This window comes from Marmota marmota, unplaced genomic scaffold (genome assembly GCF_001458135.2).
Source record: "Marmota marmota marmota unplaced genomic scaffold, marMar, whole genome shotgun sequence".
NCBI lineage: Eukaryota > Metazoa > Chordata > Mammalia > Rodentia > Sciuridae > Marmota > Marmota marmota.
In genome coordinates this window covers 4,307,926-4,324,607 of record NW_025999895.1, presented here as the reverse complement: position 1 = coordinate 4,324,607, position 16,682 = coordinate 4,307,926, and the positions used below count along the sequence as shown (strand labels likewise).

Here is a 16,682-nt window from a genome sequence, read left to right as displayed (position 1 = left end):
GCCCGGCCCGGCCCGGCCACGCCGATTGTCATGCAATAGAGGCAGCCGGGTCCCGGACCCCGCGCCGCGCATCCGAGCTGGCGCCCGGCGGGTTCAGGGAAGCGGTGAGTTGGCGGGTCCTCGGCTGGAGTCACTCCCGGCTCCGACAGGCCGGGTCCCAGCGGACGGGCCGACGGTTTCCTCAGCGAGCACCACCGTGTCTTGCATCCTCTCCCTCCCCCGACCTCCCCCGGCAGTCGTCCTCCTCTGTCTGGGAGATACCGTAAAATTAATTTTCCCAATTAAAAATTTAAAAGCTTATTAGAGCCCCACCGTGCACCGGCACTGTACGGTTTGCAAAGTGAATAGAACGTGGTCCCAGCGCCCGGGACGCGTCAGCTCCAGGATCCAGATGAACGCAGACTCGGAGTCGAGTTTGCAGAACTCAGAGTTTGGCTCCGGTTATCATGATTTTAGAGCTGTGAGTGTTTCAAGATCATCTTTCCCAAACCTGGTTTTATAGAGATGGAATTAGGGAGGGCAAATGGCTTGCTGGAGGTCACCCAGAATTATTCCCTCGCAGTTTTCCGACTGTCAGATGGCTTGTTTTCCAGCATAACCTGCTCCTCTGAGAGATATGCCAAATAAGCATACCAGAGGAAGTTCCAGGCCTGTTTAAAGTAATGTAAACATGGTAGAAACGCGGTAATATAGAGAGCAGTTTTCTGAAATAAAATCCTCATAATGTCTTTTTTTACAGCTAGACTTTGGGATCCTTGAGGCTATTCAGCTATGCACTTTTGAATATCCTCTCACCATATTCAGCATAACATTCTTAATGATTATCCTCAGCAGGACAGGTAGGCTTATTTGATTTATTTTTTCCTCCTCACTTTTCTCTTCCCACTTTTAGTTAGGTGAGTAGAGTCCCAGGTGTGTTTTCAGAAACCTCCAGTGAGGCTGGCACCAGAATGATTTTGTGCTGGAGGGGGGTTCCTTGGTGTGTGGGTGAAGCTTGAGCAGGGCTCGAAGCCTCAGAGCCATCACAGCTCTTCCAGGCTGGAGTGTTCAGGGAGCCCCTAGAACCGCAGTGCTCAGCCTCCCTGTCGCTTGAAGACTGATCTCTGAAATTGTAGTATACACAGAAGACAGGACATGATGAAAGTGCTGTTTGGGAACCAGCATTTTGAGGGGTACTCCATGATTTGAGATACATAGTATTTTTCCCCTGCTTTTTTTGTGTTTTCCCCAGAGTTGAGTAAGACGTTAACCATTTTTTAAAAAAGTTTTCCTAGTTATACATGGACACATTATCTTTATTTTGCTTATTTGGTTTTACATGGTGCTGAAGATCGAACCCAGTGCTTCACATGTGCAAGGCAAGCGCTCTGCCACTGAGCCCCAGCCCGATGATGACCATTTTTATTTGGCTTTCAGTTGAAGTTGTTCAAAAGAAAATAATTGGACTAATTGAATCCTAGCATTTTCTTCCTAGGAAGGACTAGATCATGGAACCCAGGGCAGGGCCCAGCTACACAGATCAGGGCAGTGGAGGCCTCCACCCTCAGACCAGTGTGGTTCCCTTGTTCCCTTGGGCGTACTTTGCCTTTTTTATTGTCTCACTACCTCCCCTGCCATTGTGTATTTCAGTATCTTTCGATTTATGTGTGCATAGAAGTGTGACTTATTGTGGTCCCTTTTTAGCCTTAGAATGTGGGATGATGTGTTGATGCAGACTTATTTTTTCTGTATAGTGGTGGTTTATCACATATGGGTATGTTTTGCAGGTGTGAGAGGATTGCTATTGTACTACAATCATGGTGCAAAAATACCAGTCACCAGTGAGGGTGTATAAACACCCCTTTGAATTAATTATGGCTGTAAGTACTGTACATTTCCATTTACTCTTTGGCTTCTTATTTTTTAAGTCTTAGAATCTGATGCTCTGTAAAACTTAACGTGCATTGTTTGTCCCCATTGCTTCACTTAGTCTGTTTACATGCTCATGAACTGTATTGTGTGTAAGATGTTTTTAAAACATAAGCCTCTGAAATTCTGCATATTTGTTTTATAAAAACACCCCTCAGGATCATGTGTGAATTCGCGTTAATTCCCCCTTTAAAAATGCAGAAGTGGGATTCTGACTAAACACTTCCTATGAATTTTGTTCTGTTTTTCCTTTTTGGTTAAAGTAGCAGAGGGACGTGGCGTGTGGGTTCTTACCTGTGGGAGCGAGCTCTGGTTGTGGGTGACTGCAGGTAGTCTCCGAGGAGCACTGGAAGGGGGCCTGTCTCGGCTCTCTGCTGCCTGGGCTTCCCACCTGACAGCAAATCTGTGAGTCAGATTCCACAAATGAGATAACTGAAGTCTCATTTTCTTGTTGTTATTTGCCTGAAAATTTGGCTAAAAATAAACATTTGATTGGACAGAAAAACTGTTCCAGGTACTTTTAGGTTATGTGTAGTAATGCTCCTTGCCTTCTCTTTTGTGTTATTATAAGGGTATGATATACCTTCAGGAACACGTGATAGCTCCAGGAAAAGGCTCTCACTGTCACGCACATGCATCCCTAAGGAAATGTCACACTGAACACACCAGGGTTCTGAAACCAGGGTCAGTGAGCCAAGTTGCACTTGGCTCCTTTGGGTCCCCCCCACCTTCTCAAAGTGCTCCAGTACCCTGACTTCTAACACTGAAGGTGACTGGGCTGGGGATTTGCTCCAGTGACATGGCTCCTGCCTGTTATTCGCAAGGTCCTGAGTTCTATTGCCAGTTAGCACCCCCACCCTCAAAGTAGAAAGAAAAGTTCCAGTCTAAGGGATTAAGGGGAAGTTTTGTGGGTGTTTTATTGAGGTATAACTTACATATAGCAGATGGCTACATGTTAGCCACATAGTTTGATCAGTTTTTTTTTTTTAATTTTTTTGGGTTGTAGATGGACACAATACCTTGATTTTGTTTATTTATTTTTATGTGGTGCTGAGGATCAAACCTGGTGCCTCACACATGCTAGGCAAGCGCTCTGCCACTGAGCTACAACCGAGCCCCAGTTTGCTCGTTTTTTTTTTTTTTTTTTTTTAGATTGAAAGCATGCCTTTATTTTATTTGTTTATTTTTATGTGGTGCTGAGAATCAAATCCAGTGCCTCACACATGCTAGGCAAATGCTCTGCCACTGGGCTACAGCCTCCGTCCTGGTCAGTTTTAAGATGGGCTGGGGATATAGCTCAGTTGGTAGGGTGCTTGCCTCGCAGGCACAAGGCCCTGGGTTCAATCCCCCGCGCCACCACAAAAAAGAAAAAAAGGAAGAAGAAGAGTCACCCCCACCTCTGTCAAGACAGAGTATTTGCATCTGCTACCCCAACAAGTTCCTTGTGCTCCCTCTGTCAGGTGTGAGACTTCTGTGTGTATGGCTGTTTCTGAAAAACACTTCTGTATTTCCCTTAAATATATCTGAGTGGCGCTGCCTAGTATCTGATGAATGACAGGACGTGTCTGAGAGGCTTTGCTGTCCGTCCTTCCGTGTCTCTCTTGCTGGTTTGGCTTTGGCTGTGTGGAGCAGAGGCCGCTCCAGCCAGCCTGAAAGGGAGTTCTGTTAGCAGCCACACTTGTGGGCTGTAGGAATCTCACAGACATTGAGGGTTTCCAGCTGGGACAGGCTGGAGCCTGGTGGTGGAGGGGGCTCTTGGCAGCTCTAGGGCCTAGGAGCAGTTGTCCCTGGAACTTCACCCCATGGGACCCCACCTTGCTCTATCTGCCAGAACTTTTTTGTCTCCCCACCAACTGGCTTCTTGCTCACTCTTTGCCCTTCCCTGTGGCTTCAGCTCAAGTGCTTTTCCAGTTGGCCAAAACCCTCTGGCTCCAGTTCCACTTTGTGGCATTTCTTGTTGTGTTCTCTTAGTTTCTAAGTAACCAGTTCTTGTCACATTTCCTAGTTCACGTTTTTGAAAGAAACTTGATCTGGTCCACTTCTCCCCCGACCTGAACTACAAGCGGTTGGCCAGCTCGCCTAGTGTCAGCCTTGGGTGGGATGCCTGACCCTGGCCAGTTCCTGAGCTGGTGGGGTCGGGGGAGGAGGTGTGGGGATAGTAGGGACTGAAAGGCCATGAGGAATGAAGCCGCATGTCTGCCCCACAAGGGAGGGGCTGTGGACAGGGCGTGTTGTTTTTTGGAGCCCAAAGTGTGATTTAAAAAGCGGTCTGCTGATCTCTTCTCCAAACACTAGATTTAATAAAGAGGCATTTTGTCTAATTTTCAAACTTCCTTATTTCCCTTACTTTACTATTTTCAAAATTGAGAAGTTTGCTTTGCAAATTTCATGCATGAATTTACAGAAGAATTCAAAAATCAAATTTGAATTTCTTAAAAATTAAGCCTTTGTAAATTGCTTTTGTTTTGAGTAGTTGTTAATTTCCTTTTGAGTTGTTAAAAAATATATATTGCTTTTCTCCTTCCTAAACCAGGATATTCTTTAAGTCATTAGGATTTTTGGTGCACTTGCCCCTTTTCTGACTGTAGTTGTGTGGCTTAACATCCTCAGTATTCACTCATTTCGCTTTTTTTTCTCATTGAGGAAAAACAACTGTGATAAGAGGAAGCATTTGGGGTGAGGAAGAAGGGCTGCAGTCAAGGCAGGGACAGCACTGTAGCTCTCAGTGAAATATTTGTGAGAATCTCAAAAAGACCGTGCTTCAAAAATCACAGTGCACAGCAGAGTCCAAGGAGTGACAAGTGGGGTGGCATTCAGCAATAGGTGATTTTATTAGGGGTCCTAATTTATATGTGTCCCCATGGAGAGAAGGATTGGGAGAAAACAAACTTGCCCAACTTGAGCATGCGTTGGTTTGCTTTAACCAAGAGTTGAATTGTAGCTTAGGATTCATTGATAGAAAATGGTTCAGGTGGGAAGTTCCTATTGCAGATAGGTAACCAGCGGGGCCAGACATGTCCTTTGCATTTCAGTCAATTTAATGAAGACTTATCATTGTTTTGGGGTCAGCAGCATTGAAAAAATCACATTAATGGTCTCGTTAACTTTTTTTTTTTTTTGCAATGCTGGGGATTGAACCTTGCATGGGCCACGCCAGCACTGTACCACTGAGCCATGTCTGTTCCCAGCCCTCCCTTAACACATTGGAATTAAAGTGTGGTGAGGAGGAGGTTCCTAGTAGGCATTTGCAGCACTTTGAAGTACTTTGTTAGATGTTAGCCCAGAAATGGACACTGGAGCCGAGATAGTGCTGCCCCTCCAGCTCTGGGGGAGGAATCCGAGATGCCACAGTGCAACCTGCAGTCAGTGGCAGAGATCTGATTCTTGAGTTTAGTGTTCTTTTTATCACACTGTGCTTTTCCCTGCCCCCCAGTAATGTGTATCTGGAAACATCTTATGAAAGGTCTTGTCCATGAAGATGGCCTCAAATCTAGTGTCACCCAAACACATTTCCCAGGGCTACTCTCCTGGCACGGGGGAGGAGAAATGATCCGTGCAGATGCCCCAGCTGAGTGTGCCTGCAAGGATGTGGGGTCCCCCCCCCCCCGGGCACAGGATATGCCCCACAGATAGGAGCTTGGAAGGGGAAGCAGCAGGCTGAGGTGCTTGGGTTGGAGGTTTCCTGTGAACTGCCTAATGAGGCCTTTTCAAGTGCAGCCCCTCCCCAGGCTAGGGCCCCCTGGCTGACAAGTGGGAGGAGAGCAGGCCTGAGGGGCCACATTGGGTGGATCTGTTTTCCACCCAGGGCGCTGCACGTGACAAAAGGGGTGACAAAAGGGGCTCCGCTAGCTCCTGTGTGTCTAGGCACTCTTCTCCGCTGTCCCTGCCCTCCTGGACCTTCCCTGTTGCCCAGGCAGCCTCGCCCCTCCCCTTCTCTCTCCCTCCCCATCTCAGTTCCCTCTTTTTTGGCAGTGCTGCTTTTCTCTCCAAACCCTTTTCTCCTCGGTGTACCCTCACAGGCACACTGTGTTAGTTGTGCCTTCAGGTCACACGGGTCTCTGTCCCTTTCTCTCCCAGCCACCAGCGTCTGTCCAGCCTGCCTTCTAGTGGTCTGGGAGGGGTGAGCAGACATGACTTGCTGGTTTTCCTCCTCCCATCTTTTAGCCCTTCGAGTCATCCTGCGTTCTCTTCCTCACACCTCCTGTTCTGTCAGTCCTCTACTGCAGGATCCCGCTGCCTGTCCCTTGCTTCAGAACCCCGTGGCTCTGTCTTTAAGGCTCTTTCTGCCTGTGTCCAGCCCTTCCTGTTTTGCCTATTTCACAAATTGTGCACACTTCCCAATTTGAACTTTTATTTTATTTTATTTGTTTATTTATTTTGGTCCTGGGGATCTAACTTGCATACAAGGCAAGCTCTCTACCAATGGAGCCCCAGCCCTAACTTACATTCTTTAATGTTCTGGTCTGCTTGAGAGCAGTGTCCTTCCTGCCCCTGCCCCTGCCCTGCCCTGCCCCTTTTCTTTGGCTCAGATGTTTGCCTTTCTCATCTGTCTTTGTAAATCTTCTTCATCTTGTCTTGCCTCTCCCCTGATGCCTCTCCAGGCCTGCCTCCTGTCTCTCCTCCCTCTCTTACATCTCCTCCCCTTTCCCCTTTTCTCCCACCTTCCCCTTTGCTGGGGATGGAACCCAGGGCCTCCTAGTGCTGAGCAAGCCCTCTACCACTGGGCTCCACCCCCAGCCCTGCTCCGTTGCCATATTACTTACTGTATTTGCTGTTCTTCTCAAAGGTCCTGAGTGTCACACTTCAGCTATTTTGCACGTTCCTCCAGGGCACTAGGTTTTTGTTGTCTCCCAGTGTTAAGTGGTCAAGTGCGTAGATATACTGATGTGTGTGGTCAGGGGGTTTCTCTTTGTTCATGTGAACTTTGAATGTGAGGACTTTTTAAAAGTGGCCTTGGTGGAAACAGATCTAAAATGTAACTCCAGGGCTGGGGATGTGGCTCAAGCAGTAGCGTGCTAGCCTGGCATGCATGCGGCCCAGGTTCGATCCTCAGCACCACATACAAACAAAGATGTCGTGTCCTCCGAAAACTAAAAAATAAATATTAAAAAATTCTAAAAAAAAAAAATAAAACGTAACTCCAGTCCCATTTTCAAGCAAGGGTTTTGTGTTTCTCCATAGAGTAACTCGCTGTGATCCTTCAATTAACAAGCACCTCTCCAAAGGGCAAGGACCTTTTGTGATGAAGTTGGCTAATTTTTTAAATGTCTGCATAAATTATGCAAAACATTGCTGGCTAAGGATGTAGTAACAATTTAAGTGGTTTGCTTTTCCAGGTCGAATTACCAAACTCCTCTTTGCTGGTGCAGCACTGTGGATTAAAAGGCCCGCTAACCAAGTTTGCTTTTGCTTTCCTCCTCCTCTTTCGTTTTGTGTGTGTCTCTGGCTCTTTAGGCTTTTTCAAGGGTGACTCTTTTCTTCCCACTAAGATTAGAAGATGAAAGGAGAGGAAAGAGACTTGTTTGGAGACCAGGTGCAATTCTAGCACACCACCAGCTAGCTCTATGCTCTAATGACTAGGCCGGTACCCAGCCGTGCTGGGAGGAGGTGGAATGAAGTAGGCTGCAGGTGGAGCAGGGACTGGTGATGGCCATGTCCTCCCTGTCCCCTTTCCGACACCCTTCCCTCTTCCATCTGCAAATACCAGGGAATTGACTGACTTATAGGTTATAAGTAAATGACCCTGCTTGAATGTGTGTCTCTTTCAGATCAGATAGATGTCTTGCAGCAGAAGCCTCCGCTTAGGTGTGCAGATGTGTGCAGGTCATTGGTCTGGTTGGCTGGGCAGAGGCGCACAGGTGCTCTGGGCACCGCTTTACCCTCTCCTCTGTGTGGCAGCCATCCTCCTCTGAAGCGCCACCCGTTCTTCCAGCCCTTCTGGCCTACAGCTATTTCGAGCTGCCTGTTCGTTTTTCTCAGACTTTCCTCTTTCTGACTCAGGTCCCGTGTATATCATGTTTTCAGCATGATTTTATTATTTTGAAATGTTTTCACCCTACCATTCATCTTCTCAAAGCACATCTTTCCTCATCCTAGATTTCATCCCTGGACCTTCTTATATTTCTAATTCTGATTTCCAAGTTCCTGGTGATCAAGTACGACACTGAGACACTGAAATACACCTTATTCATTCATTCATCAAGGTGTGGTAGGTCTTCAAACAGCCTGGTGTAGTGCAGAGAGTGCTTTTTTTTTTTTTTTTTGAGATGGAGTCTCACTGTATTACCCAGGCCGGCCTGGAACTCATGATCCTTCTAAGTAGCTGGGGTGATGGGTTGGTGCCCTGCTAGAGTTTTTTTTTTTTGGTGGTACCGGGGGTTGAACCTAGGGATGTTCTTCTACTGAGCTACACTCCCAGCCCTTTTAATTTTATTTTTGAAACCTGATCTTGTTAATTTGCCTGACTGGCCTTCCTCAGCCTCCCCAGTAGCTGGGTTACAGGCTTGTACGTTGACACCCAGCTAGAGTTCATTTTGACTCCAGTGAATAAGCACGCTACTCTTCAGAGAAGGCTGAATTAGTAAAACCCAGCTTTGCTCAAGTCTGGGTGGAAGAAAGTGTTCTAGTTTCTCTGAGGTGAACTCGGGTTCCCGCCAGTGTTCAGTGGAGGATTGAGCACTTCTCATCTGTAAAGGTTTTGAATGTGAGTTCTGTTGTATTTGGTGAGGGCTGGGGTGTCATCAGTCAGGTTTATTTGGTGTTAGAAGTGGACAGTGAGCGTCTGCTCCCATCCCCTGCTGTCATGAGGCACGCCGGGCCTTCCCTTTCTCCATGCCCACTCTCCTGGAACCACTGTGCTCCAGGTTATTTTCATGGTGCCGGCGAACAGGGGTAGTTGTGGTGCAGTAGGGAATATTTCAAGAAGAAATGCGACAGGATCAGTTATAGCTCCTTGCCCCTCTCATTGTTTTTTTTTTTTTTTTTTTTTATTCTTGCTGAGATGGAACCCNTTTTTTTTTTTTTTTTTTTTTTTTAATTTTTTTTTGGTGTAGATGGACACAATATTTATTTATTTTAAAATATTTACTTTTTAGTTGTAGTTGGACACAATATTTTTATTTTATTTATTGTTTTATGTGGTGCTGAGGATCGAACCCAGGGCCTCGAACGTGCTAGGTGAACACTCCAGGCTGAGCCGCTACCCCAGCCCTCTTTATTTATTTTAATGTGGTGGTGAGGACTGAATCCAGTACCTCACATGTGTGAGGCAAGTGCTCTCCAAGTGAGCTACAGCCCCAGCCCATCTTTCCTTGTTTTTGTTAAACAAAACAAAAAACCAAAAAATAGGCGAAAAAATTTCACAAAAACTTAGAAATTTGTTTTATGAAAAATTTCAAGCATGCACAAGGGGAATCACACGACCAGTGCCCTGGACTGCCATGATTGTCCATCTGTTCTCTTCTCCTTATTTTCTGGTGTACTTGAAGCAGATTTTGGATATCTGAATTCATTGAGAAATATTTCAGCATGCATTTCTATCATTGAAGACTTTTCTTTTTAAAACATAACCATCGCATTATCATTATACCTGATGAAAATACAAAGAATTCCCTGGTATCATCTAATACCATGTCCTTATTCAGATTTTCTCGATTGTCTAAAAAGTCTGTAAATGTTTGACTCCTGATTTGAGTAAACTGCTCACGTTCTGTCAGCATGTTTCTTAAGTCTCTGTGCTCCCTACCACTTCCCCTCCCCCTTTGTTCCCGTTCATGCAACTGGTTTGGTAGAGAAACTGGGTTATTTTGTCCTGTGCCTTTACCTTAGCCTTTGGCTGATTTAACTGTTCATGGTGCTGACAGGCAGAGAAGGCCAGGCCTTGGTGCAGTCAGTCCAGCCACCTTCCAGCAGCTGTTCTAACACAAGCCAAGAGACGGACACCAGTGGTTATGACTGGCTGCTCACAACCCTCTCATTCCAATGATGATTCTAGGTAATTTTGAGTTGCAAATAAGGTGTAAAATATCTTTTCCCAAATTAAATGAGGGTCATTCTACTTATACTTTCTTTAACCCACTGACTTGGGCCATATGTCACCGAGAGGAATGAGTAGCCTTCTGTGTCCTGTAGGGCTGGAGTGTGGCTCTGTCTAATGAGTGGAGTGGCTGCTGTAGTGGTCCGAGGGGTCCCCTTGTGCTGTTAGCATCCACCCATCTTTCTTGATTTTTAACCTGTATTAACAGTTTCTTGTATTTCTAGTGGAATTGTTTTAAAAGTCCTAATAGAAAGCATATATTGCGTCATAATCCTCTTGAAAGATGCAATTTGATATTAGGAGTACTAGCTTTTTTTTTTTTTTTTTTTTTTTTAAAGAAAACTCTTAAGCCAGGTATGGTGGCATGTGCCTATTTTTCTACTTGGGAGGCTGAGGCAGGAGGATTGCTTGAACCCAGGAGTTCAAGGCCAAGCCTTAACAGCATAGTGAGATCATGTCTCAGAAAGAAGGAAAGGAAATCAGTCTGTGCAGCTCATAGATCTGTACTGCCCTGCTTTTGTGCTAGAGGACTTGAGTTATTGCTGCTTTCGTTTGTAAATGCCTTGCATATTTGATGAGATAGCTGTGTGCCTAGCTGTCTTCCTCTTGGGTTCCTGGCTCTCCCCTTTAGATCTTTCTGGCTTTTCTTTTTCTGTCCCACTTTCTTGCCTTCTTGGGTACAGACTCACTCTTCCTTTTTATCTATTTGGGCTGTCTGGGACACCTACTTGTATATTTTGTGCTTCTTGGCCATATGGACACTGTATTTAGTAGTTGATGCTGTTTTAGAAATAGTTGTCCAGCTTTCTCACCTGGTTTTTCTTCTGGGCAGCTTTATCTAAACCTGTGGCTTCAACTGTCACTTGATAAACCAAAGATCTCAAGGCTTTACCTGTAGTCTGGGTGCCTCTCAGATTCCCCCAGACTCTTGGCTGGCTAGAAATCTGTTTGACTCTTCCAGGGCAGATTTAGTACACCTGAAATAGAATTCACCTGTGCAAGAACACAGATACCACCCGTGCACACACACAGACCAAACCATCTTGCTTTTGATCCTGAGCATGTACTAAACTCTCAAATAGATTAGTCTAAAGAATAAGTGAGGCTTGGAACTTATGCTTAAGCTTAAGCTTCCTGTATTACTTCTACTTCTGGTTAGGACAGTTTTAACAAAAGGTCATGTTGGAACCTATTCTTTTGGTTGGATGTATGTACTACTTAGATCGTGTTTCAAAAGATTCTGATGTGAATGGTGTTTTTTGTGAGTAAAATAGAATTTATATTCTGTGACTAAAACGTGCAATTTCTATAGTCACCTGAAAATGTGTCCTCTTGTGTGTATCACTTGTGTTTGTCAGGTGACTTGGTCCCATAGTGTAAACACAGAGCATGCAGAGGCACTATTTCTGTGATTCTCCTGCAGAACCTAAAATTCATTTTAAGTAAAATTCTTTACTCTGATAGAATTACCATTCTATCAGAGTAAAGAATTAATTTTCTTTTTAATTTTCTTTTCAGGATTTTTCCAAGTTTAAACCTGAGAAGTTGGTTAAGTAATTCTTTTTTTTTTCCCCTTAATTATTATTCTCTGACTTTAGATAGTCCTAATCATAAAATGTGTTTCTTTTCTTTTTCCTAGTTTAACTAACACCTGTGTATTTATTAAAAACCAAAGGTTAGTAGGTATGTATGTGTGTGTGTGTATATATATATACACATATATATATATATATACACATATATATATATATATATGTAATTTGGTTTAAGTGGTTGTTGGGGAGTTGTAGGATTTATGCTACAAATATTTAGAAAGTGCATTTCCTAAACACTTATTATCTTCATTTATACTTTTGCTTGCTTGCCTTCCGCACCCCTCCATTTTCCCTCCCACCTCCCTCCCTCCCTTGCTGGGGATGCAACCAGGGCCTAATGCTACGCAGCCTCTACTGTAGAGCTGTATCTTCATCCTGACTTAAGTTTTCTTAACACATAGTTGGTTTAGAATGTGAGTTCTAACCATTCTAAATTCTGATTCTTTACCAGGAGAGAAAGAAAGAAAGGCAGGCAGGCAGGCAGGCAGGCAGAGGGAAGAAATCAGGAGGACTTGGTCATTCAACAACAGGCAGGGTCATCTGTAGAACGGTTGTGCTGTAGTGCTCTACCACTGAGCCACACCCCACCCTCTTCTTTGGAGTAGGATTTAAATTGTTAGTGTTTCAAGATATCTGATGTGCAACTTGTAAAATAGTCATTTAATAAACACTACAGGATAGATATTTTCCCGATGTATTAAACTAAATCCTCTATCAACTTGCTGACTCCATGAGCATTTATTCTGGTTCATGAACCAGATAATATTTCCATAGCTCATTGCATTCTTTTATGTGGGCAAACACATGGCATCTTTAAAAGCTGACAGCTGCAGTTCCCTGGAACACCAAATGCTTTTCTCAAGTCCACAAATTTATCTTTTACACTCTGAAAAGTAAAACAGAACTCTGCCAAGTCCATCTTGATTTGAAGGAATGTGCAAAACTGCTGTTTTGTTGTCAGAGATATATTTATATATCTCAGTTCATTCTTTATTAGACCAAAAATTTTATGGATTGGGAATGGTTTTTGAAAGTCATGACATATTTTAGATTCCATTGGACCCATTTAGCATCATGTGATTGCTTTAAATACAAGTTAAACACATCAAAAACAGAAGTAAAGCCTTTCATAACACTGTGGACAGTCTTGTTTGCCCAAGACTTAAGTCATTGTGGCATGTGACGCATTTGACATTTGAGATTTATTGACAGAGACAGGTATTTTAAATTTAAAGATCTTTTATTAAGATGTGTACAACTCTTTTTCTAACTAGTATCCTTTAATCCTCTAACAGGGATTGGTTAATATACTTTTTAAAAACATTAAAAAATTTTTTTTTTAGTTGTAGATGGATTTATTTATTTATTTCTATGTGTGCTGAGGATTGAACCCAGTGCCTCACACGTACCAATCAAGTGCTCTACCACTGAGCCACAGTCTCAGTTCTTAATGTACTTTTTAAAAAAATATTTTTCTTTTAGTGTAGATGGACTCAATACCTTTATTTTATTTGTTTATATTTTTGTGTGGTGCCGGGGATCGAACCCAGTGCTTCACGCATGCTTAGGTGAGTGCTCTACCACTGAGCCACAACCCTGGCCCCTTACTTTTGATAGTGAAAACACAGCATAAATATGTTGAGATCCTCTAGAAGAACATCAGTGTTTATGACTGAGCATGAGCAGATAGTGATTTGCTTTTATATTTTGTGGGCACAGATAATGCTATTTTAATGATTGAAGCAAGTATAAAAAATAGAGATGAAATTAAAATGCATATGATGTGTCTGAGTCAAGTATAGCCAAAGCCAGGATTCAAATGGAGAGACTGGGGGCAGTGGGTCAGCCCCGTGTTGCTGTGAGGGTAAGTTTGTCTTCAGCCTCTGGATTCTTCCCCGTTAAATGTGTGTTGTTAGTTTGCATTTTGTTATCACACAAGGGGTCTCTTCAGTTTGTTTGTATTCTTCTGAGACAAGGTCTGCTTCTGTTGCCTGACTGGCCCTATATTCTTGGGCTCAAGTGACCTTCCTGCCTTAGCCTCCCAAGCTGGAATCACAGGTTATATTAAAAATAACCAGTCAACACTGATTATTTTCAAGGGTTCAGGGAAACTCTTCTGTTTTAAAAGGGGTTTGTGGATTGCTTCTTTAAGTGGTGGCTCTGAGTCACAGGGGTTTTGCTTTACTTTCGTGAATCCAAGTCAGCCCAGTCTCCTAAAATTGGGTTCTGTTCAAAACCTGACCATTGAAATCAGAGAGGCTGGGGGTGGGGGGTGTTCTTGAATTGTCCTGCCTGTGTTTGACATGACTAGTTTGTTGGCTCAAGTATTTTAACATGGACAGGCATCCTTCTGTGCAGGGGATCAGGAGAGGTAGTTCTCGGATACTAGTTCTAATTGAGGTGATGCTGGCCGGGGAAGCAGAGGACAGTAGTGATGATAGTGTTTTTAGCCTCTGCTGGGTGTAACTTAGATCTGTGGAAATTATCACACATGTACGTTTTGACTGCTGTTGCTATACAGTGGAAAAGATGATTTTAAAAGTCTGTACATCAATGGATTCTTACGGTCACATTTCTTTTCCATGAAGGCCATTTTAGAATGCTTTGTAAGTGATGTTAAGATCCTTAAATACAACCGTATCATGTTTTTAACATTAAAACTTGAAACTTGTGAAGCAGTGTAGTTTGAGAACGTTGGTCAGGTACCAAGGAGACAGGAGGGCCATGTGGCATTGGGGTGGCTGCCTTCTGGGTCTCATTTTCTGCAGGATTGACACGTGCATTCCATCGTGCTAGCCCTGGAGCGGAGCACAGAGCTGTTTCCAAGGGCTGCATGAGGAGGTGACGTTGCCTGGCCTAGAGCCAGCCTGAGACCCCCACTGGCCCACCCTTTACAGAGGCCTACCAAGGCCTAAGGATGACAGCTGGCATGCTGGGTGCTCACGTGCCAGTAGCTCACTCACTGCTCATGCTTGCTCTGTGGGTAGGCTCTTCTTTTATCTCACTTTACAAATGAGGAGACTGAGGCTTAAGCTGCTTGGCTGCAGTGCCATTCCTGAGATGGCACGGGCAGAACCGGAGCGGGCCACATGCAGCTGCAGACACCTGGCTTTCCTGATTGCCCAGGGAGCCACACTGCAGTCTTGGCTTTAAAAGACCCTTCCCTTGGGGCTGGGGATGTGGCTCAAGCGGTAGCGCGCTTGCCTGGCATGCATGCGTCCCGGGTTGGATCCTCAGCACCACATACAAACAAAGATGTTGTGTCCGCCGAAAACTAAAAAATAAATATTAGAATTCTCTCTCTTAAAAAAAAAAAAAAAAAAAAGGACCCTTCCCTTTCCTTTCCCTGACCTTGCTCCTCTGGATCTGCTGGCCTGATCTGGCTCTCTGCTGGGCAGTTAAAGGTCTCTCTTCTCTTGAACAGGCGGCTCTGCCCTACAGGTCACGCCGCTGGATTTTCCGGCCCTTCTTTGTGCTGTGCAGCCTCACAAGTTTGTCCTCTCGAAATGCAGTGCTGGGAGAGGCCAGCTGGGTGGTTGGCATGATAATTGTGTTTGTGTGGAGAGGGAGTGGATGGAGTCTCTGGGAGCAGAAGTAGCACATCAGTCGCGTGAGGCCGTGGTGCTGGCATGGTGTCTCTGGTCTGGACCTGTGCAAGATTGCCCCAGAAAGCTTTGTCCTGAGAACAGTGGGTGACTCTCCTGGGACTGTGGGAACAGCAGGCTCATGTGGACATTTATTCAGGCCACTGTGGCGCTTCACCGTTGGTTCCCTACCTGAGTTCCTTCTCCTCCCCTAGACTGTGGAAGGTGTTGATGCCATCCTGCTACAGTGCCTCCCATGAGGCCTGATTCAGGGCCAGCTGGGTGGACACCTCTGCATAGAGCAGCAGGTTCCTCACTCCCCCTCACTTATTTTATGAAGATTCTCTTCCCAGCTTGAGTCATGTGTTCAGGGCCATCTTTTCTGCCTCCAGCAACTGAATGTAGTGTACTTAATTAATCAGGTGACTCACGCTCTCCATGTATTTCCTGTGCTCAACTATAACGGGAATATTTTGGTCTTAGTGCCTAGATTGAAATACGATAATTTTCCTATCTTTATGGCTTTTTCTCTTCTTTAACAGAAGAGAGACCTGTGTACTGTTATTTATACCTAGATTTGTTTTTTATAGTTGGCTAATTATAAACTTAACTGGTTTCCAACAAAGCCTCATGAGATTTACATCTTATACTTTTAGGGTCTTGGGGGAGATAATTATTTTAGTTTGATGAATACATGGATTTTATGCGGTGCATTTTCAAAGCATAGTAAAAAGATAAAATGCTAGAGGAGAAGCTTATTTAGTGTTTTAATCTGTTTGTGTTGGAAAGGCTCTGGCTTATTCTGTGGGGCGCCCAGCCGGTTCCTGGATGTTGGACTAGCTGCACTTGGTCTGTATTTCCTGCTCAGCAGCTGGTGTGCAGCATGGGACGGTGGCCACATTTATCGAGTCTTGTCTTTATTCTGTGTCGGGGCCTGTTGAACACCTGACAGCGCTGCAGGCTGGAACCTGCCGTGGGCGGGCCTGGGGTGCGCAGCAGGGGCTTCTCTCCGGCTCAGAGCCTGTGCCCTGAAATGCCCGCTGCCCATCCAGAGCAGCTGCCTCAGCCTGTTTTCTCATTTTAAAATGGGGGAGACGCTCACTTTGTAGAAAGACCACGCCTGCTCAGCACTTCATCTTTGCTGTGTGCTGTGCGCACAGTGGCCCTGGGTGGAGCTGCAGGGGCTGGGGCCTGCTCCCCACTTGTCCCTTAGGTGGCCGGGCACTTCGTGGGCGGGGCCTGTCTTGCTTGCCCTTCAGCCTGCCCCCTGCCTGCTGTGTGGAGGGAGTGAGTGTTTGTGGAATAAATGATGTTACGGATTTCACTGAGTTTTTCTTAGAACCTGAGAGAACGTCTCAAAGAAGTTTGTATTTCTCTTTTCTTTACACATGGATAGTTGATTGGATTTTACTCTGGCTGAGGTGGTTCATGATGCCTTTTTTTTTTTCATAGTCTTTTTAAATAGTCTTCATTTTATTTTTCAGAGCAGTTTTAGGTTCATAGGAAAGTGATCAGATAGTGTAGTTCCCCGACTTCCCCCGACGGTTTCCCATTATCAAC

At 44.8% G+C, this 16,682-nt stretch overlaps 1 protein-coding gene and 1 long non-coding RNA gene across 6 annotated transcripts in view; one reads left to right on the top strand and one right to left on the bottom strand.

The window, feature by feature from the left end:
* Positions 1-844, bottom strand: part of LOC125614967 — a 16,678-nt gene extending 15,834 nt beyond the window's left edge. The window contains exon 1 of the long non-coding RNA XR_007345538.1: positions 738-844. This is a non-coding gene — a long non-coding RNA (uncharacterized LOC125614967). The remainder of the gene's footprint in view (positions 1-737) is intronic.
* Positions 713-16,682, top strand: part of Sec14l1 (SEC14 like lipid binding 1) — a 45,860-nt gene continuing 29,890 nt past the window's right edge. For 3 of the 5 annotated variants that reach the window (XM_015504134.2, XM_048797781.1, XM_048797782.1), the window contains exons 1-2: positions 713-839; positions 1,767-1,859. In XM_015504134.2, the coding sequence (XP_015359620.2) occupies positions 1,797-1,859 (63 nt within the window). In that variant the 5' untranslated portion in view covers positions 713-839; positions 1,767-1,796. Of the gene's footprint in view, positions 840-1,766; positions 1,860-8,596; positions 8,612-16,682 lie in introns of those variants that run through there. The other 2 variants (XM_048797789.1, XM_048797787.1) reach the window with 2 other exon arrangements.